The 23,201-nt window shown below is 35.6% G+C and overlaps 1 protein-coding gene across 3 annotated transcripts in view; it reads left to right on the top strand.

The window, feature by feature from the left end:
* Positions 1–23,201, top strand: part of IQUB (IQ motif and ubiquitin domain containing) — an 82,706-nt gene that overhangs the window by 7,894 nt on the left and 51,611 nt on the right. For all 3 annotated transcript variants that reach the window (XM_045191200.2, XM_024555065.3, XM_045191201.2), the window contains 4 exons: positions 501–635; positions 4,183–4,341; positions 4,428–4,600; positions 4,933–5,088. In XM_045191200.2, the coding sequence (XP_045047135.2) occupies positions 501–635; positions 4,183–4,341; positions 4,428–4,600; positions 4,933–5,088 (623 nt within the window). The remainder of the gene's footprint in view (positions 1–500; positions 636–4,182; positions 4,342–4,427; positions 4,601–4,932; positions 5,089–23,201) is intronic.

Genomic DNA, 23,201 nt, shown 5'->3' with positions numbered 1-23,201 from the left:
CATTGGGACACCCTCTAGGTGTCAGGGTCTCTTTCCAATACTACACAAAAATGCTTAATTTTCTGAGACTTTTTATATCTGTATCTGAGTAACATATAGCAGATGTTGGGAATTTTTCAAAGCAGTTTAGTTTTATTTTCTGTTTCTTGTGGCATTCTGAGCAAGGAGGTAACCCTGAATGTGCACTAGTCCTCATGCCAGGGAATGGAAGAGAGAGGTGAACTGTGAGCTGGCATTACGGGAGCAGGTGTTCATCATTGATGATAATTTTTGAGATTCTAAATTGATTCCCAAAGCAAAAGGTTGCAATTGAATGTCACTTCTCATCATAGAAAATGTAAAGTAACTCTTACTATGGAGGTATAGTGGGGGAACATGACAGACGCAACTGCATCTATGTGATTAAAAATTGTTCCATAACTTTCTATCTGCTTTGGGCTATAGGTTGCTAACCTTGCTTTTGACTATAAATCTTTCTTTTCTTTTTTTATAATCTACAGTAAAAGTTGTACTTCTCCCTGTGGGCCAGGAAATTATAATGCCTTTTAAAATTGACAGCACTTTAAAATACCTCAGGGATCATTTTTCATACTTACTAAATGTGCCATCTGATGCACTGCAGCTAAGATGTGCAGGTAAGCTTGGAAGTTAATAAAATTTATCAAGACTTCTTTAGTGTTAATAATTTAACTTTTTTACATGTAAATATCAAGATCTTTGGTTTGTTAAACTAAGTATCTTGATATTTACTGTTTGAACATTATATTGTGGTTATGTATTCATTCAACACATTTTTCTTGAGGACATACTTTATTCTTAATACTTTACTAAGAACTGGATATATAAACATGGAACAAAATCCCTGTACTCCAGTTTTTTATGGACTAGTAAGAAAGATGCATGCAGTAGTTACCATATAATGTGTAAATGTTTTAATGGAGATATGCACAAAAAGCTGTGAATACAGAGAGGAAAGAAACTAGGAGGTTCTAGAAAGCTTCTTTTAATAAAAATGATAATGATAATATGCTAAGTGAAATAAGCCAGGTGGTGAAAGACAAATACCATATGATCTCATCTATAAATGGAACCTAATCAACAAAACAAACAAGCAAGCAAAATATAACCAGAGACATTGAAATAAAGAACAAACTGACAGTAACCAGACTGGAGGGGTAAGGGAGATAATGTATAAAAAAGGGGAAGGGACGTCAGGAACATATATAAAGGACACATGGACAAAGCCAAAGAGGGGTAGAATAGAGGGTTGGAGGTGAGCATGGGTGGGGTGGGGGAGTGGTGAGGAGAAAATGAAGACACCTGTACTTGAACAGCAATAAAAAAATTTTTTAAAGTCATAATACTTGTGCTAAGTCCCAAAGAGGTGAGAAAAAAACTAGGACTTTTGGGAAGTGGTAAGAAGTTTAGTGTGGCGGGGAGTGGGAAGAATTGATATTGAAAAAAAATTGAGGATGAATGAGCATGTATAGAATAAGAAGAAGGCTAAACATGGTTTATCTGTCTGTTTTCTATACATTAAGGTCAATTCACATTCCCTTGATGCTCAAGTTTATTTATATTTTGTGGGCAATATTGAGCAACCCCCTTTACATTAGCTTTGTGTCAGGAGAGGATGTAGTCCTTGTGGTGCAGTTAACCAGACTGACATATCTAAATAAATGCTTCTGTAGATATGCCCGCACAAATCCTAATATTTTAGCTTAAAAAGTTCTGGCATTAACTTACAAAGGGGCCACAATAACATTTCCTTGTGGAAAAATTCTAAGCACTATAAAGTAGCCATACCTATCAAGTTCCTCCTTGCCAAATCAAAGAAAAAAAAACACTTCAGTTTCAAAATTGTTTTTCTGAAACTATTGCAAGGAATGTGCTCTAACAGTAATGTTTAGTGTAATGTTTGTGTGCTTGAACAACTGATTAGCAAAGCTTGGTTGGGAAACAAAGCTAAAATTTAAGTGGTAATAGTGATACTAATGAAGATCATGATTGTGTTGGTGATGATGGGTAATATATTGAGCATTTACTGTGTGATAGTCCTTTTACAAAATGTTCTGCTTACATTATTACATTATTCAATCTGCACAAAAACCCTTTATTATGATTTTTAAAAAATTTTTATTGTTATTCCATTACAGTTGTATGCCTTTTCTCCCCTTATTATGATTTTTTTTGAGAGAGGAAAACTCAAGCTCAGGGAACTTGTCCAAATTCACATAGGTAATAAGTGGCAGAGTCTGAACTTAAGTATAGATATAACTCCAAAAAGGAAATTTGAAACCATGTAGCATTAACTATAAGGTGAAGTTCAAAAGTGAAGGAGAGCATTTTGAGACTGGAGTAGTTGACCACTGGTACCTAAGACTCTTTGTACTTCATGATCTTTATTTTTATGTGTAAGTACTTGGCATCACCACTCGGTAACAGGCTTATGTCAGTAGCAATAATAATTAAAGAGCTGGATTTTATGTCAACCAACCACCCTCTAAGATAGGTACTTTCTTCTGGTACTGGACCTGGAATTCATGTTTGGTGGGACTCAGCCTACTACAGAAACAAGTAGAGGAATGAAGAGGGCTCTCAGAATCTGTATTAGGTTCCTATGGCTGTTGTAACAATTAACCACAACTTTAGTAGCTTAAAGCAACACATTATTTCCTTTACTTCGGAAGGCCAGAAATCCTAATTCATTTTCACTCAGACAAAGCCAAGGTGTCAGCAGGGCTGTTCTCCTTCTGAGAGTTCTGGAAAGAATCTGCTTCCTTGCCTTTTCCAGCTTCTAGAATTGCACTCCTTGCACTCACTGGCTTACGGGCCATTCCTTCATCATCAAAGCCAGCAGCTTCGCATCTTCAAATCTTTCTGCTCTGTCATATCATCTTTGCCTCTCTAGTCAAATCTCCCTCTTCCTTTCTCTTATAAAGAGCGCTGTGATAATCCAGGATAATCTCTCCATCTCAAAATCCTTAATAAAATCTACAGTCACTTTTGTCATACAAGGTAGCATTCCTAGGTTGTGGGGTTTAGGACGTGAATATTTTGGGACCATTATTTCAACGTATCACAGAACCCATAAAACATTCATTTTAATTTTTTAAATTAAGAATGGAGGGTGAGATACTGAAATTCAAAGAATTTTGTGTTTCCTTGAACTATGTAGCCAGGTAATACTAGGGGAATATTACTGGAAATATTAGGGGGAACACTTTGCAAAGTATATGGTTGTCTAACTACTATGCTATACATATGAAACTAATACAAAATAATATTGAATGTAAACTGTAATTGAAAAACAAAAAAATTTTAAATATACATTGATAATCATCAAACATTTTTAAAAAGCTAGAGGTATCTGATATATTTCTAAGAATGAATATAAGAAAACCTTTGCTGTGCTCAAGTTACTAATTGTAGTTAGGATGACCATACATTGGAAAATTGATACGGGTTCTATCAATAAAGTTTTCATGATACAAAACAGCACCCAGTAACATTATACATACTTTTATATCCCTTAAAATAGACTAATACAATTAGAGTCAATTTATAGAACAAACCAATGAGGAGGGGATAGAAGTTGAAGCAATACAACATAAAGTGATACATACTTTTTCAAGCACAAAACTGAGCTTTATACCTTGACATTAATTAATTTATATGAGTTTCTGATTATAGAAATAGAGAAAGGAAGGGATTCTTTGGAATTCTGACTGTATACTTTTCTGCTGGAGAGAAAGGTGAGTATTAAAATAATCAAGTTTTCCCTGTTATGGTATGCCCTGCGCTTACATATAACCCTCATTTTTAGAGAGTTTTAGAATATGATTTTGCTCATCATCTAGAATAGGTTTTTTAATTTTTAAATGCTTACAGAGTTGTATGGTTATTGTATTTCTGCATTTCTGATGAGTTGAGAGTTTTAGCTTTACTTATAATGCTGAATTCTTGCTCAGGAGTACCACCTTAACTTCTCACATTGTGGAGTTTTCTGTACTAACATAGCAAGAGGTGAACACCATTCATATTTGGTACTTGATACCAATCAATATTTTAGTAATCAAATATGTTTATATAAAAATCTGTGATATTTTTCATCCCCTTACAATGAGTACATATAGTCATTTCTTTGTCATAACACTTCTTAAAATTTTATCTCATTTTTAGGAAAGATTCTTAAAAATAATGAGACTCTACTACAACATGGAGTTAAGACACAGGATATTGTACAAGTGGAAATCTTTTCTACACTTCCAGATCTATATCCAGTCAAAAGAATAAATAGGTCAGATGCCTCTCAAGTGATCTTTGTCAGAGTACAAACTGGTTAGTTATTTGATGTCTTTTAGGTAAAGTGTTTTAAAGTCAGTTTATACTTGAACTTCCATTCAGTCTTGGTTTTATCTCTTCAGGCATTAATCAGTACCAGCAAGTAGCTGTTGAGATTATAAAATCTGACTTTCACAAACCATTTCTTGGTGGATTCAGACATAAAATAACAGGAATAGAATATCACAATGCTGGAACACAAACTATACCTAAAAAGATTTCTGAAAAACACAATGTATTTTGTAGGGATACCCAGGTAATATTTTTATTTTCCCCTATAGGTTTTTGAAGTTACAGTATACCGCTCTAAAATAAAAAATCTAAGGGTTTTCAGGAACTACTATAAAGGACACATGGACAAAAACAAGGGTGAGGGTGGAAGCAAGAGAGGGAGGTGGGATTGGATGGATCAGGGGGAGAGGTGGGGAGAAAATGCAGACAACTGTAATTGAACAACAATAAAATATTTTTTAAAAATCTAAGGAATTATATGGCAATTAAAAAAAGAATATCAAGTATTTAGGAAAGTGTGCTCTTATATGTGTATAGAATAGATATTTAGTTAAAAATTTTATATTTCTATTTTAGACAGTTTTTCAGAGAAGAAAACTCCAACAAACTGTAAATACAACATCCACGCAGATGACTAAAATTGGTGTATATGTATCAAATATAACTGATAAGATGGTAACTCCAGGAAAGTATTTTTCAGCAGCAGAATACCATGCTCAAAGATTAGCAGCGGTAAGATAACTTTTATTATGTGTAACTACTAAAAATTAAATATGTGAGTCAATTAAGAAGAATCCACATCAGTGTTGTTAAAGAAAAAATTAATAACACTTGTTGAAGATGGTAAGGCTGACTTGATTCAAGAGGGGTTACTACAATGGGATTTTGTAGTAAGAGAGAGAGATTAGGCTTAACTCCAAATACAACAGAAAAAGTGGGAATTTATAGCTAAGGAGCAGGGTAGGGGTCAGTGGATGGAAAATTACTAAGAGAAAACATCAAGGGTAGAGGGGTTTTCAGCCTAACCAACCTAACGGGATTTTTGCCAAAGGCAGGCCAGAGAGATTAGGCATCATCTGGAGGATGGAGGAAGATGAGGAACCTGATCAAACATTAAGGGTGACCAGCTATTAAGGGTGACCAAACATTAAGGGTGAGGATTCTGGTTAAACTGAATTAGCAGGATTCTTTTCATTTTTCATACTGTACAGTATACTTTTTGTAAGAGTTCAGCAGTTTACCATCTTCTAAAATTGTTAAGTTTCAATCAGATTTGTAACTTACATTTTCATTTTTAAAACTCATACCTGTCATATTTAAATTTTATATTTACTTTATAATTAATTCAACATTTATGTTTTAGACTTATGACAAAGGAAATTTCTTGTGGATTTTGACTCTGTTTATGTAAAACATTTTTCTTTCCCATTTAATTTGAAGGTGACTGTCTTGTCTTTTCCCTTTTTAATCTTTATTTATTTATTTATTTGTTATTATACTTTTCCATTACCATTTATCCCCTTATACTCCCCGCCCCCGCCCCCATCATCACACTGCTGTCCATGAGTTCTTTTTCCTTTTTGCTTGGTCTCTTCACCCCCTAACCCTCCCGACCCTGGAGCTGTCAGTCTGCTTGCTGTCTAATGAGTCTGTCTCTGTTTTACTTGTTAGTTCAAGTTTATTCATTGGATTCCAAACATGAGTGCAGTCACATGGTGTTTGTCTTTCTCTGACTGGCTTGTTTCACTTAGCATAATGTTTTCCAGGTCCATCCATGCTGTCATAAAGGGTAAAATTTTCTTTTTTTCTTCAGGTCTTGAGTTGCAGGATTCTTAATAAAGTTGAACAATGCAAAGATGAACACAGAAGCCCAAATGTCAAGGCATAGTTGAAAAAGAGCTCAGAGGAACCTGATTAGAGTTTGGTTAAGGAATCTCTATCCGTGCAATTCATGTTTTATTGATAGTAAAAGCAGTCTTTGTCAGCAGTCACCCCCAACATAAGGAACCAGAATCCTAAATGCTCCTAATTCTTCCCTTTCCCTTTGAGGGAATCCTAGGTTCTGTGTATGTTAGCTCCCTTTGACTATTTATTAGCTTTGTACCCCTATTCCTTGGCCTTAATCCCTGTGACAGTGGAATCACCAAGGGAGGTTTCCAGACTGATTGAAACCGAAGCGATATTAAAATCTATTTCCTCTAATACTTAATATAGCCATTCCAACTATTTTATGTTATGTTTACATAGTCCATCTTTCTTCATTCTTCTACTTTCAACTTATTTGAAACTGAATCTAGAGTATACTTATAGACAGCATATAATTGGAGTTTGTCTTTTTATCCAATGTGACAATCTGCCTTTTGACTGGAATGTTTAATACATTTATCTTTAATTACTGATAAGGTTGGATTATGTCAGCAGTTTTGCTATAGTTTTTTATAGTTGTGTGTCTCTCTCATTCTTTTCTTCTTCCTTTACTGCCTTCTTTTATGTTAAATATTTTCTAGTATGACATTTTAATTATTTCATAGTTTTTTAATTAAAAACTTTATTTTTAGTACATTTTTTTCAGTATTCTTTTTAAAAAAAGTACACAGTTAAAAGATTTTTACTATATTAACAGTTATTCAACCATTATTATAATGAATTTTAGAACACTGCCATCATCCCAGAAAGGAATTCTGTACCCAATAACAATCCTATTTCCATCCATTCCTTTCTGCCTTAGACAACCACTAATCTACTTTCTGCCTCTATTGACTTGCCTTTTCTGGATATTTCATATACATGAAATCATACAATGTGTAATCTTTGTGACTTTTTTTTCTTGGCATGTTTTCAAGGCTCATTCATGTTTTAACATGTATTATTACTTCAATTATTTATATTGCAGAGTATTACATTGCATATATCCAATTGTATATATACTATATGTGCAAATGTATATACTACAGTATGTTTGTCCATTTATCAGTTGATGGACATTTGGGCTGTTTCTACTTATTAGCTATTAGGAATAAAGCTTCTGTAAAATTCATGTATAGTTTTTTTATGTGGACACATGTATTTATTTCTTTTGTGTATGTGGCCAGGATTATAATTGCTGGATCATATGATAAGTCTATGTTTAAACTGTTTGGGAAACTGCCAAACTGTTTTTCAAAGCAACTTTACCATTTTATGTCCACTCAGCAGTGTGTGAGGATTCCAGTTTCTCTGCATCCTTATCAACAGTTGTTGTTTTTTGATTTTAGGCATCCTAACAAGTGTGAAGTGGTATCCTATTGTGCTTTTGATATGTATATCCTGATGACTAATGGTATTGAATATTTTTTCATGTGCTTTTTAGCAACTTGTATGTAGTCTTAGGAGAAATGCATATACAGATCCTTACCCATTTTTAATTGGATTATCATTTTTATTATTACTTTATTGTTTTTTGGAATTATTTTTGAGTTATTTCCTAAGTGATTGTTTAAGTGTAATCTAGGGATTACAATATACATTTCTATTTATAACAATATGAGGTCTGTCCAGAAGGTATCCAGCCACGTATTATGAAAAATAGAGACATTTGTTGAAGAAAATATAAGATACAAGCAACATTAGACACTGGACAAGATGCCTCAGTCCCCTTCAAAGTAGGCACCTTAGGATGTCACACAGTTCTCCCAATTGCCATCAACTGCCCCATCATGTTTTGCTGAATCTCATCGGTGGTCTGAAATCTTTTTCTTTTCAAAGGTGATTTTAGTTTTGGGAAAAGCCAGAAGTCATAGGACACCAAATCTGGGCTTTAGGGAGGCTGAGTCACCTGAGTGGTTTGATGTTTTGTGAAAAATCTTTGCACAAGACATGATGTGTGAGTGGGTGCGTTGTCGTGAAGAAGCTGCCAATCACCAGTTGCCCATAGCTGCAGCTTTCTGAATCATCTGAATGGTTTCCATAGAGGAATGTTCACACTTAAAGCAAAACTTGATGCAGATTTGTTGCTCTACTCGCTCAGTCATTTTGAATGCCATGCCACAAGGTACACGTGCTGACTCAATGGTGTCTATCACCCCCACTGACTAGTACAGTGAAGTCATCATTGTTCCTGCATGCGCATTCCAGTGCATTGTCCTTGGTTGCCGGGTTACATTGATGTTGCACAAACTCTTCTTGTTCTGTTTAACAATGGCTTGACTTTTCTGAACAGACCTCACATACACAGATCTCATTTCACATTAACACTGAAATTCAAAAAATGCTGAATTCTTGCCACAATAGAACTCCAATTTCACCCTTCCTTTTTTGTGCTGTCATTATCATACAAATTTGTACATTCTTTGTATGTTCTAAGCCCTAAAGGTCCTTTTGTAGTTATTATTTTATGCAGTTGTCTTTTAAATAAGAAGAAAAGAAGAAGATATATTTCTATAGTCATATATTTAACAATGTAATTACCTTTCCTGCTGCTATTTATTTCTTCATTTTGATTAAAATCAATGTCTAGTGTCACTTTTTTTCAGTCTGAAGTATTCCCTTAAGTGATTCCTGATGGTGTCAATGATAGTCTTTAACTGTCTGTTCATTTACTTTTTCCTTCTGCTTCCCAGAATATAATATCTAATAATCTATCATCAAGCTCATTATTTTTTCTTTCTAATTCTTTTTATTTACCTGCTATGCTTTATGTATTATTCAATACAATTTTTAAAATTTTTCAATTACAGTTGACATATAATATTAGTTTGTTATACAACAGTGATTAGACACTTATCTAACTTAAGTGATCACTCTGATAAGTTTAGTACTCATCTGACACCATACATAATTATCATCGATACAGTTTTATTGACTAAATCACCTATGCTGTCCTTCACAACTCCGTGACTTTTTATATTGCAATTTGTACATTTTAATCCCTTCCTATTTTTTACCCAACTTCCCAACCCTTCTCCCATCTGGCAATCATCAATTTGTTCTCTGCATCTATGAGTTTGTTTGGGTTTTATTTGTTAGTTTATTTCTTTTTTAGATTCTACATATCTGTGAAGTTATATGGCATTTGTCTTTCTCTATCTGACTTATTTCACTGAGCACAATATCCTCTGGGTCCATCCATGCTGTTGCAAGTGGTAAGATTTCATTCATTTTTATGGCTGCGTGATATTCTTTTGTATATATTATATACAGCGTCCAATAGAAGTAAGGCCTGCTTGAGTGTGGTTGGTAGGGTAATAATATGGGTGTGATAATTTATGGTTTTAATTTGAACATTTCACCTAAAATGTCATATGGTGTACTTGAGTGTGATATTTTTATGTTACAGAATTACATGCTTATGATTTTGTAACAAAAGATTTTATAATAAAAAGGGGCATTATTTTTTCCAGACCCTGTATGCCACCTCCTTTTTATTCACTTATCTATTGATGTACACTTCAGTTGCTTCCACATCTTGGCTATTATAAATAATAAACATAGGGGTGCATATGTACTTTTGAATCAGTGTTTTATATTCCATTGGATAAATGCCCAGCAATGTAATTGCTGGGTCATGTGGTAGTTCTATTTTTAAGTTTTGAGGATCTCCCATATGGATTTTCATAGTGGTTGCTCCATTGTGTATAGTCCCTCAATGGTACATGAGGATTCCTGTTTTTACTACATCCTCACCAGTATTTCTTGTTTGTTGATTTATTGATGATAGGCACTTTGAGATGTTTGTTGTGAGGTGATACCTCATTGTGGTTTTAATTTTCATTTCTCTAATGATTAATGGCATTGAGCATCTTTTCATATGTCTACTCCCCATCTGTATATCCTCTTTATAGAAATGTCCATTCAGTTCCTCTGGTTGTTTTTTTTAATTCTTATTTACTTTCATTTTATTTATATTTTATTGATTATGTTATTACAGTTGTCTCAATTTTCCCTCCTTTGCTCCTTCACCCAGCACCTATCACTCCTTCAGGCAATCCGTACACCATTGTTCATGTCCATAGGTCATGCATAGGTGCTTTCGCTACTTCCTTTGCTATGCTGTATTTTACATCCCCATGGCTAATCTGTAACTGCCTATCCGTGCTTCTTAATCCTCTCACCTTTTCACCCATTCCCCACCACCACCCTCCCATCTGGCAACCATCAAATGCTCTCCATATCCATGATTCTCTCTCTGTTCTTGTTTGCTTAGTTTGTTTTTCAGATTCAACTCTTAATAGATATGTATTTTTTTGTCATTTTATTGTTCATAGTGTTGATCTTCTTTTTCTTAAATAAGTCCCTTTAACATTTCATATAAAAATGGTTTAGTGATGATGATCTTCTTTAGCTTTTTCTTTTCTTGGAAGCTCTTTATTGGCCCTTCAATTCTAAATGGTAGATTTGCTGGGTAGAGCAAAAACGAAAACAAAAAAAAAAACCAATCGGAACAACAAGAAGAAAAAGAATTAAAAAAAACCCCACGAAGATAGTGTAAGCAGCCTCTGGGACAACTTCAAACGATCCAACATTTGCATCATAGGGGTGCCAGAGGAAAAGACAAAGAGCAAGAAATTGGAAATCTGTTTTAAGAAAATAATGAAAGAAAACTGCCCTGATTTTGGTGAAGGAAATAGACATGCAAGTCCAGGAGGCACAGAGAGTCCAAAACGAGATGGATGCAAACAGACCCACTCCAAGACACATCATAATTAAAATGCCAAATTAAAGATAAAGAGAGAATCTTAAAAGCAACAAGGGAAAAGCAGTTAGCTACCTACAGGGGAGTTCTCATAAGATTGTCAACTGATTTCTCAAAAGGAACTTTGCAGGCTAGAAAGGGTTGGCAAGAAATATTAAAAGTCATGAAAAGCGGGGACCTATAGCCAAGATTCCTCTGCTTATTTTTTTAATTGAATTGTGTGGTTTTATTGGTGTTAAGTTGTATGAGTTTCTTATATATTTTGGATATTAACCCCTTATTAAATGTATCATTGATGAATATCTTCTCCCATTCAGTAGGCTGCATTTCTGTTTTGTTGATTCTTAGCTATGCAAAAACTCTTTAGTCTTATTTGTTTTTTTTCCTTTGTTTCCTAGCCCACAGAGACATGTCCAGAAAAATATTAGTAAGAGCAATTCAAAGAGTATTGCCTATATTTTCTAGAATGTTTATGGTTTGGGGTCTCATATTTAAATCTTTAATTCATTTGGAGTTTATTCTTTTATATGGTGTAAGAAAGTGGTCCAGTTTTATTCTTTTACATCTACATGCCTAATTTTCCTAACTCCATTTATTGAATACACTGTCTTTATGCCATTGCATATTCTTGAATCCTTTGTCATAAATTAATTGACTGTGTAAGTGTGGGTTTATTTGTGAGGTCTGTATTCTATTCCATTGATCTATGTATCTTGTTTTTATGCCAGTACCATGTTGTTTTGATTACTGTAGTCTTGTAGCATAGTATGATATCAGTAGCATGATACCTGCAACTATGTTTTTTCTTAAGAATGCTTTGGCAATTTGGCATCTTTTGTGGTTCCATATAAATTTTAGGATTATTTGTTCTAATTCTGTGGAAAATGCTATTAGTATTTTGATACTGATTACATTGAATCTGTAGATTGCTTTGGGTATTATGGACATTTTAACCATGTTAATTTTTCCTATCCATGAGCATAGAATATACTCATTTGCTTGTATCGTCTTTAGTTTCCTTCTTCAACATTTTAAAATTTTCCAAGTACAGGTCTTTTCCTTCTTGGTTAAATTTGTTCATTGGAATTTTATTCTTTTTCATGAAAATGTAAATGGGGTTGTTTTCTTAATATCGCCTTCTGATAGTTTGTTATTGGCATATAAAAATGCAGCCAATTTCCAAATACTAATTTTGTATGCTTTTACTTTACTGAATTCATTTATCAGTTCTCACACTTTTTTGGTGGATTCTTCAGGCTTTTCTTTTTATATGATCATGTCACCTGCATATAATAATGACTTTACTCCTTTTTTTTCCCAGTATAAATGCCTTTTATTTCCTTTTCTTGTGTTATTGCTATGGCTAGGACTTCCAATACTATATTGAATAAAAGTGGTGAAAGTGGGCATCCTTGTGTTGTTCCTGATCTTAAAAAGCTTTTAGCTTTTTACTGTTGAATATGACAGTATTTGTGGGTTTGTCATATATGGCCTTTATTATGCTGAGATATGTTCCCTGTCTTCCCACTTTGCTGAGAGTTTTTGTCATAAGTGCATGCAGAATTTTTTCAAAAGCTTTTTGTGTATCTATTGATATGATTATATGATTTTTTATCTTTGATTTGTTTGTGTACTGTATGATGTTAACTGATTTGCAGATATTCTACCAACATTGTATCCCATGATTAAGTCCCACTTAGTCATGGTGTATGCTCTTTTTAATGTTGTGCTGAATTCAGATTGCTAATTTTTGTTGAAGATTTTTGCATCTATGTTCATCAGGGATATTCATCTATAATTTTCTGTTTTTGTACTGTCTGTGTCTGATGTTGGAATCAGGGTAATGCTGGCTTTGTAAAAATGAACTTGGGACCTTCCCTCCTTTTGAATTTTTTGAAATAGTTTGAGATAGATAGGTGTTAATTCTTTGAATGTTTGGTAATATTCATCTGTGAAGCTGTTCAGTCCAGGACTCTTGTTCGTTACTAGTTTTTGTTTACTGATTTGGTTTTGTTAGTAGTAATTGTTCTGTTCACATTTTCTGTTTATTCTTCATTCACTCTTGGAAGATCATATGTTTTTAGGAATTTTTCCATTTTTTCCAGATTGTCCAATTTGTTGGTATATGATTGTAGTATTTTCTTAAACCTTTGTATTACTGAGGTGTCAATTGTCACTTCACCTCTTTCATATCTGATTTTATTTATTTGGATTCTCTCCCTCTCTCTTTTTATGAGTCTGGTTAAAGGTTTATCAGTTTTGTTTATCTTTTCAAAGAAGTAGCTCTTGGTTTCATCGATCTTTTGAATTTTTTTAGACTCTATATATTTTTATTTCTGCTCCAATCTTTACTATTTCATTGCATGTACTCACTTTGGATTTTCCTTATGGTTTTTGTTCTACTTTCTTTAGGTATAAGGTTTGATAGTTTATTTGATTCTTTTTTGAATCTTAAAGTATGCCTGTATTGCTATGAATTTCCCTCATGCTGCTTTTGCTGTGTCCCAGGTGTTTTTGGTTGCTATGTTTCCATTTTCATTTCTCTCAACATATCTTTTCATTTCTTCCTTGATCTCTTTGTTAACTGTTCCTTGTTTGGTAGCATGTTATTTAACTTCCATGTCTTTGTGTGTTTTTCATTGTTTTCTTATCATTGATTTCTAGTTTCATACCTTTGTGATTAGAGAAAATGCTTTATGTGATTTCACTCTTCCGAAATTTACTGAGAATTTTTTTGTATTCTACCATGTCTATCTTGGAAGATGTTCCATGTACCCTTGAAAAGAATGTATATTCTGTTGCTTTGGGCTGAAAAGGTCAGAAAATATCATTTAAATCCATCTGGTCTAATGTGTCATTTAAGGCCATTGTTTCCTTGTTGATTTTCTGCCTGGAAGATCTAATCATTGATGAGAATGGGGTATTAAAATTCCCCACTCAGACTGTATTACTGTCAATCTCTCCCTTTTGTCTGCAAGTATTTGTTTTATATATTTAGGTGCTCCAGTATGGGAGCATAAATGTTTATAAGAGTCATATCATTTTATTGGATTGATAGCTTCATTATTTTGAAATATCCTTCTTTGTCTTTTATAATAGCCTTTGTTTTAAGTCTGTTTTGTCTGGTGTAAGCATTGCTACTCTAGGTTTTTTTTTTTCATTTCCAATTGCATGAACATATGTTCCCATCTCTTTACTTTCAGTCTGTGTGTGTCTTTGATCTAAAGTGGGTCTCTTACAGATAGCATATGTATGGGCCTCCTTATTCATTTAGCTTATCCTATATCTTTTTATTAGAACATTAATCTATTTATATTTAAAGTGATTATTGAAAAGTGTAGTTATTTCCATTTTATTATTCATAATTGCTCTTTTCCCTTTTTCTTCTTAAAAATGTCCCATAACATTTTTTTAATACTGCTTGTTGGGGAAGGACTCTAGATTTTTCTTGTCTGGGAAGCTCTTTATCTCTTTATCTTTTTAATTTTTTAAATTGTTGTTCAATTACAGTTGTTCCCATTTTCCACTCATTATTGTCCCCCACCCTACCCACCCACAACCTTCCACATTCAGTCCTCCCCCCATCCATTGTCTTTGTCCATGGGTCCTTTATACATGTTCCTTGCCTTGACCTTTTTCCTTCTTTCCCCTTTATCCCCCCACCTCCTCCCCTCTGGTCGCTGTCAGTTTGTTCTTTACTTCCATGTACCTAGTTCTGTTTTGCTCCATTGTTTGTTTTGTTGATTAGGTTCGACTTACAGGTGAGAACACATGGTATTTGTCTTTCACCACGTGGTTTATTTCACTTGGCATAATATTTTCCAGTTCCATCCATGCTACTGCAAAAGGCTGGAGTTCCTTCTTTCATTCTGCTGCATAGCATTCCATTGTGTAAATGTACCACAGTGTTTTGATTCACTCATTTACTGATGAGCACTTAGGCTGTTTCTGGCATTTGGCTACGGTAATTAATGTTGCTATGAACATTGGGGTGCATAGGGTCTTTTGAATTGGTGTTTCAGGATTCTTAGGGTATAATCCCAGCAGTGGAATTGCCAGGTCAAAAGGCAGTTCCATTTTTAGTTTATTGAGGAAATCCCATACTGTTTTCCATAGTGGCTGCACCAGTCTGCATTCCTACCAAGAGTGTACTAGGGTTCTCTTTTCTCCACAACATCGCCAGCAATTGTTTTGTTGATTTGTTTGTGATGGCCATTCTGACCAGTGTGAAGTGGTATCTCATTGTGGTTTTCATTTGCATCTCTCTGATGGCTAGTGATGTTGAGCATCCTTTCATATGTCCCTGGGCCCTCTCTATGTCCTCCTTGGAGAAGTATCTGTTCAGGTCCTTTGCCCATTTTTTAATTGGATTGTTTGTCATCCTGGTGTGGAATTGTGTCAGTTCTTTATATATTTTGGAGATCAAACCCTTATCTGAGGTATCGTTTGTAAATACATTTTCCCATACAGTTACTTTCCTTTTCATTTTGCTGATGTTTTCTTTATCTGTGTGGAAGCTTTTTAATTTGGTGTAGTCCAATTTGTTTATTCTTTCTTTTATATCCCTTGCTCTAGGGGATATACCGGTAAAAATATTGCTGCATGGAATACCTGAAATTTTCTTGCCTATATTCTCCTGAGGACTTTTATGGTGTCACAACTTACATTTTTTGTGTATGGTGTAAGTTGGTGATCAAGTTTCATTTTTTTTGCATGTAGCTGTCCAGATCCCCCAGCACCATTTATTGAAGAGGCTGTTTTTACTCATTATGCACCTGTCTCCTTTGTCGAATATTAATTTACCATAGACACATTTGTTTATTTCTGGGCCCTCTATTCTGTTCCGATGATCTATGTGTCTGTTCTTATGCCAGTACAAGATTGTTTTGATTACAATGACCTTGTAATATAGTTTGACACCTGGTATTGTGACTCCTCCTAGTTTGTTCTTCTTTCTCAAAATTGCTGAGGCTATTTATGGTTGTTTATGTTTCCATAGAAATTTTTGAAATGTTTGTTCTATGTCTGTGAAATATGTCATTGGTATTTAAATAAGGATTGAGTTGAATCTATAAATTGCTTTGGGTGGTATGGACATTTTGATTATGTAAATTCTTCCAATCCATAAACACAGTATATGTTTCCATTTATTTGTGTCTTCCTTAATTTCTTTCTTCAGTGCTGTGCAGTTTCCTGAGTACAGGTCTTTTACCTCCTTGGTTAGGTTTATTCCGAGGTATTTATTTTTCTTGTTGCTTAGCTAATGGGATTTTTTCCTAACTTCTGTTTCTGATATTTAATTGTTGGTATACAAAAATACCTTCAATTTCTGACTATGTTTCTGACGATTTTGTATCCTGCTGTTTTGCCAAATTCACTAATTAGGTCAAGTAGGTTTTTGGTGGAGTATATAGGGTTTTCCATGTGCAGTATCATGTCTTCTGCAAACAATGAAAGTTTTACTTCCTCCTTTCCAATTGGGATGCCTTTTATTTCTTTTTCTTGTCTGATGGCTGTGGCTACAACATCCAATACTATGTCGAATGGAAATGGTGAAGGTAGACACTCTTGTCTTGTTCCTGATCTTAGTGGGAAAGCTTTAAGTTTTGCCTGTTGAGGATGATGTTGGCTGTATGTTTCTCATATATGACCTTTATCATGTGGAGGTATGCTCCCTTTACTCCCACTTTGCTGAGTGTTTTTATCATAAATGGGTGCTGTACTTTATCACATGCTTTTTCTGCATCTATTGGTATGATCATATGATTTTTGTCTTTCCTGTGTTTATGTGATGTATTACATTTATTGATTTGCGAATATCTTACCATCCTTTCATCCCTCGGATGAATCCCACTTGTTCATGGTGTATGATCTTTTTAATGTATTGCTGGATGTGGTTTGCAAATACTTTGTTGAGGACTTTAGTGTCTATGTTCATAAGCAGTATTGGCCTGTACTTTTCTTTCTTTCTTGTGTCTTTATCTAGTTTTAAGTGAGAATGACGCTGGCCTCCAAAAAGAGTTTGGAAGTCTTCCCTCTTCTTGGATTTTTTTGAATAGTTTGAGAAGGATAGGGGTTAGCTCTTCCTTAAATGTTTTGTAAAATTCTCCTGTGAAACCATCCAGTCCAGGGCTTTTGTGTGTCAGGAGCTTTTGATTACTGCTTCAATTTTACTAGCCTTCAATTTTATTGGTCTGCTTAGGCTTACTTCTTCTTCTTGACTCAGTTTTTTAAGATTATATGTTTCTAGAAATTTGTCCATTTCATCCAAGTTTTCAAATTTCTTGGCATATAGTTGTTCATAGTAATTTCCTACAAGTCTTTGTATTTCTGTGGTATCAGTTGTAATTTCTCCCCTTTCATTTCTGATTTTTTTAAATTTTGGTCCTTTCTCTTTTTTTCTTGATGAGACTGGTTAAAGGCTTGTCGATTTTGTTTATCTTTTCAAAGAACCAGCTCCTGGAGTCTCTATGTCATTCAATTCTGCTTTGATCTTGATTTTTTCCTTCCTTCTACTTCCTCTGGGCTTTGTTTGTTGTTGTTCCTCCGCTTCTTGCAGGTGTAGGATTAGGTTGTTTACATGAATATTTATATCTTTTTTAGGTAGGCCTGTATTGCTATGAACTTCCCTCTCAGGACTGCCTTTGCTCCTTTGCTGTTTCCCATAGGTTTTTTTGAACTGCTGTGTATTCATTTTCATTTGTTTCTAGAAACTTTTTGATTTCTTCCTTGATCTCATTGTTAACCCTTGATTCATGGTTTAATAGCATGCTATTCAATGTCTATGAATTTGTGTGTGTTTTTGAGTTTTTACCTTGAGGTTGGTTTCTAGTTTCAAGCCATTGTGGTCCAAGAGTATCCTTGATACCATTTCTATTTTTTTTAATTTGTTGAGGCTTGTTTTGTGTCCTGTCATGTGGCCTATCTAATAATGTTCCATGTGTATTTTGCTTCTTTGGGATGAAAGGTTCTATGTATATCAGTCAAGTCTGTTTGATCTAGTGCATCATTCAGTGCCACAATGCCCTTGTTGATATTTTGTTTGGAAGATCTATTCATTGTTGACAGTGGGGTGTTATAATACCTTACTATAAGTGTATTGGTTTTTACATCTTTCTTGAAGTCCTCCGAGATTTGCCTTGTATATTTGGGTACTCCTGTTTTAGGTGCATATATGTTTACAATGTTTATGTCGTCTTGATGGATTCTTTCTTTGAGTATTATGAACTGTCCTTCTGTGTGTCTTTTCATGCCTTTGTTTTAAAGTCTATTTTGTCTGATATAAGTATTGCTACCCCAGTTTTTTTCCCGCATCCATTTGTTTGGAATATTTTTTTTCCAACCCTTCACGTTTGGTCTGTGTAGGTCTTTTGTTTTGAGTCGAGTCTCTTGTCGGCAGCATATGTGCAGGTCTTGTTTTCTTATCCATTCAGCTACCTTTGTCTTTTGATTGGAGTATTGAATCCATTTACATTTAAGGTTGTTACTGATAGGTACTTATTCGTTGCCATTTTTCCCTTTTCTACCTGTGTTTCTTTCTCTCTCATTCTTTTTCTTCCTTTTCTTAAAGCAGTCCCTTCAGCCTCCTTTCCAAGGTGTATTCTTTCATCCTCTTTTTGTGTATGGAAACTCCTTACTTCACCTTCCATTTTCAATGAGATCCTTGCTGGGTAGAATGTTTGCAGGCCTTTGATTTTCATTAATTGGGATATTTCTTAGGCCATTACTTGGGCCATTCCCTTCTGGCTTGTAGTGTTTCTGTTGAGAAGTCAGCTGCTAGCCTTATTGGAGCTCCCTTGTATGTTACTTCTTATTTCTCCCTTCCTGCCTGTAAGATTCTCTCTTTGTCTTTGAATTTTGCCATTTTAATTATGATGTGTCTTGGAGTGGGCCTCATTGGGTTCATCTTGATTTGGACATTTAAGTGATTCCTGGACTTCTGTGACTTTTTCTCTCATCAAATTAGGGAAATTTTCCATCATTACTTTTTCACACAGGTTTTCTGTCCCTTGCCTCCTCTTCTTTTCCTGTTGGTATTCCAATGATATGGATATTATTACGTTTCTTTTTTGTCCTGGAGCTCCTTTAAACCTTCTTCATTCTTTTTGAGTCTTTTCTGATTCTGTTGCTCTGTCTGGGAGTTTTTTTCTACCTTGTCCTTCAGCTTGCTGATTCAGTTCTCTGCTTCATCTAGCCTGCTTTTGATTTCTTCCACTGTGTTCTTCAATTCAAAAATTGTATTCTTCATTTCCTTTTTGCTCATGTTGATAGTTTCTATGTCTTTTTTTCTTTCTGATGTAGTTCGCAGTAAGTTCCTGGTAGCTTCCGTGTAGTTTTTGGTAGTTCTCACTGAGCTTATTGAGCTTCCTTATAACTATTGTTTTGAACTCAATATCTGATAGTTCACTTGATTCTACTTCATTTAGCACTTTTTCTGAAGATTCCTCCTTCCCTTTCCATGGGGGGTTGTTTCTTTGTCTTCCCATTTTTTTGGAGACTCTTCTTGTTTTCTTCTTCTTCTTTAATTAATCTGTTTTGACTCCTTGTCTTTGTGGTGTGAACTTCCATGGTACGAGACCTGTGAGATTCAGTGGTGCAGTCTCCTTGATCTCCTGAACTTGATGCTCTTGTGATGCTCTTTATGCCATTTATGTTGTCTCTCTGGATCTAATTGGGTTTTGGTTGTTGTTGGGCCATTCTTTGGTGGGTCCTTCCCTCTAGCTGGTCGACTGAAGGTCACTCTGCCCACCACATCTTGTATGCTGTTGTGCAGGTGCTGCCAGAAAAAAACTAACCACAAAGCCCAGAAACAAACCCACACCTGCAAAAATAACTCCAACCCACAATCCCACTATCAACAACAAATATACCACTATTAATAAGGGTATAAAGAGATTAGAAGGGTATAAATAGTGTAAAGAGTATTATAAGAAAGGAGAGTGAATTTGAGATGAGCTACTGAGAGAAAAATGATTTTGAGAGGGTAAAGGGAGGAGCACTAGTAAGAGTTGGGAATTGGACCAATGCAAAGAGAGAAAGTAAAATTTACATTATATATAAAAACAGAATGAAGTAGGAGGAATGTAGAAGAGAAGTGAAGTGTATCATATTAGGTTTAAGCAGAAATTAAAATAAAGTGAAAGGAAAAAGGAAAATAAATAAATAAGTAAATAAATAAATAATACGAACCAAATTGGAGAGAAAGGTCCACCACAGCACTATCACCAACAAATGAGCTAAAATTAATATAGGTGGGATGGGAATAAGAGGGGAAAAAAGAAAGAAAAGCTTAAGATATGTCTAGAGGAAAGGGAAGTAATTTTGAGATGAAAGAGGGAGAGGGAATACTAAGAATGAGGAACAAAAACCAGGCTAAAACAGGGAAAACTTAAAATTTGAGACAAAAAGAAAGGAAAAGGAAGATGAAAGAGAAAAGAAGAAAAAATACAGACTAAGGGCAAAATTAAAATTTGAGACAGAAGAGTAGGAGAAGGGAATAGTAAAATTTGAGATTTGAACTATAAAATTAGTGAAGATGTAGAGATAAAATTGAAAAATTGCAATAAAACCTACCCTATCCACAACCAACAAAGAAAGATTGCTAAAGGTGGAGAGAGAACATGGGTATTTGAAGAGTGGCAACAAGAATGTGAGATGACCATTGACAAGAAAATTGGTTTTGAGAGGCTGGATGGGGAGAAATAGTAAGAGTGCGGAATGGGAACAAGATGTAGCAAGAGAGAAAATGAAATGTAAAACAAAAGAGGAAAGAAGAAGGTAAAATGGGTAAGAGAAGGGAGGGGCAAAATATGTGAATTGAAATAAAGTATAGTATAAAATCTAGTGACAATATGCATAAACTTGAAGGACATGAAATGAATGTTAAAAACTGCAGGAAAGACAATATCGCAAGTCATGGAGAAGACCATGGTGGACTTTGTTTTGGTAGTATCTAGAATTTACCACTGCTTTTTCTTTCTGGATCCTCCTCTGATGATGTCCCATGGTGACTCCATTTGAGTTTACCAGGGATCTATTGTTTGTGGCTGACTCCTTCAGTTGTTAATCTAGTCACTGTGTACTCAACAGTCAGGCTTAAGCATCACAGGGCAGGGTAGAATCCCTGCTGGGGTCAGGTCTGTTGTATCCCCTCAGGCTGTGGCCACTTGGAGGGGAGTGGTCTGCCTGAGCAAGATGGCTGATGCCTTATGGGGGATGACTCAGCACCAAGATCCTGGTGCCTAGTCTCTCAATTCTCTCCCCAAAGCCTCTGTCCCCAGTCTCTCCTCAACCATCTGTAGTCTACTCTGCCTCCCTGACATTGGCTGGAGCCCAGGGTAAGTGGCTGCAACTGAAAATTTATGCATTGGCCCTTGAATGGCTCTTTGCATCTTCAGTCATCCGTCTCTGGCAGAGAGCAACCTTGCCACTTTTCCCCACTGGATGTTATCTGTGTACTTTTCGGTCTCTGGTGCTCTAGGCTGGGGATCCCAGCTTAGGGTTTAGACCCCATACTTCTCAGGGGGATCCAACTGGCCACTTAAATATTGCTCTGGCACATTAGCTGCCACCTGTGGGTGCCCAGCTGGCACCCCTCTGGTCACCACACTCCTTACCAGTCATGTGCTGACGCTGATCTGTCTGTCCGTGGTTATAAGGCTTCTCTCTCTCTGTATTGTTCAGTTGTTTGTTCTGGGTGATTTCTCCACAATTAAGTTATAAGTCCGGAGTGGTCCTGGGAGGAGGTTAGTGTAACATCCACTCACTTCTCTGCCATCTTGTATCCTCCATTTTATCTCTTTTTCACTTTTAATTGATAACCTTGCTGGGGAAAGTAGTCTTGGTTGTTGGTCCTTGCTTTTATCTCTTTGAGTATTTTGTGCCAATTCCTTCCGGCCTCAAAAATTTCTGCTGAGAAATCAGCTGTGGGTCTTCTGAGAGCTTCCCATGTAGGTAACTAACTGCCGTTCTTTTGTGCCTTTTAAGATCCTCCCTTTGGTCTACAGCCATACCACCCTAAATGCGCCTGATCCCATTTGATTCTGTCTTTGTTTTTAATCTTTGGCATTTTAACCATGATGTGTCTTAGTGTGGGCCTCTTTTGGGTTCCTCTTGTTTTGGACTCTGTGCTTCATCAACTTGTACGTGTATTTCCTTTGCTAGGTAGGGAAGTTAGGCCTTATTATTTCACATACATTCTCTATTCCTTGCTATCTGTTTTCTTCTGGTGCTACCATGATGTGAATGTTGTTATACTTGATGTTGGCCCAGAGGTCCCCTAAACTACTTTCATTTTTTTTTATTTTACTGTTTTGATGTGGTGTTTTCCCCTGCCTTGTCTTTTAAATCACTGATTTGATCCTCTGCTTCATCTAATCTGCTCTTGATTCCATAGAGTATTCTTTATTTTAGTTATTGTATTCTTCATTTCTGACTGGTTCTCTTTTATGGTTCCTGGGTCCTTTTTTATGCTTACTATCTCTTCGTTGAAGTTCACACTAAGTGCCTTGAGCATGCTTATAACCACTGCTTTGAAATCTGTGTCTAGTACATTTTTTGCCTCCATTTCATTTGGATCTTTTTCTGGGGATTTCCCTGTTCTCTGATTTGGGACATGGTTCTTTGTGTCCTCATTTTCATTGTCTCTCTGTGTTTGTTTCTTGGTATTAGTTATATCTGCTACATTCTCCCAAGTTGGCAGGGTAGATTTATATAGTAGGTATCCTGGCAGCCCATTGGCTCAGTCTCCTTGGTCACCTGAGCTAGGCCTCCAGGAGTGTCCCTTGGGTGGGTTGTGTGTGCCCTCCTGTTATAGTTGTGCCGTGATTGTTGTTGGCATATCAGTGGTTGGGGTTGACCTTCAGGTTGAGGGCTTTGAGTATTGATATGACCAAAGTGTTCAAGCTGCTGTGTTAGAGCTCATGCCATAGAGTGGGATTCACCCCAGCGGGCTCTTTTGCCTGCTAAGATCATGCTTTTGTTGTGCTGTTTGTGGAGGTAATTGGATGGTGCTCTGTTGTCTGAAGCTGGCCACCAAATTTGTTGATTCTAGGAGTGGCTCCCGCGTAGGCCAAGTTCAGGCACTTATGATCTGAAGTGGGACTCTTGAAGGCAACATATATATGGGTCTTGTTTTTTTATCCATTCAGCCATCCTGTGTCTTTTCATAGGAACA

This window comes from Desmodus rotundus, chromosome 6 (genome assembly GCF_022682495.2).
Source record: "Desmodus rotundus isolate HL8 chromosome 6, HLdesRot8A.1, whole genome shotgun sequence".
Taxonomy (NCBI): Eukaryota; Metazoa; Chordata; class Mammalia; order Chiroptera; family Phyllostomidae; genus Desmodus; species Desmodus rotundus.
This window is presented reverse-complemented; position numbering and strand designations above follow the sequence as displayed.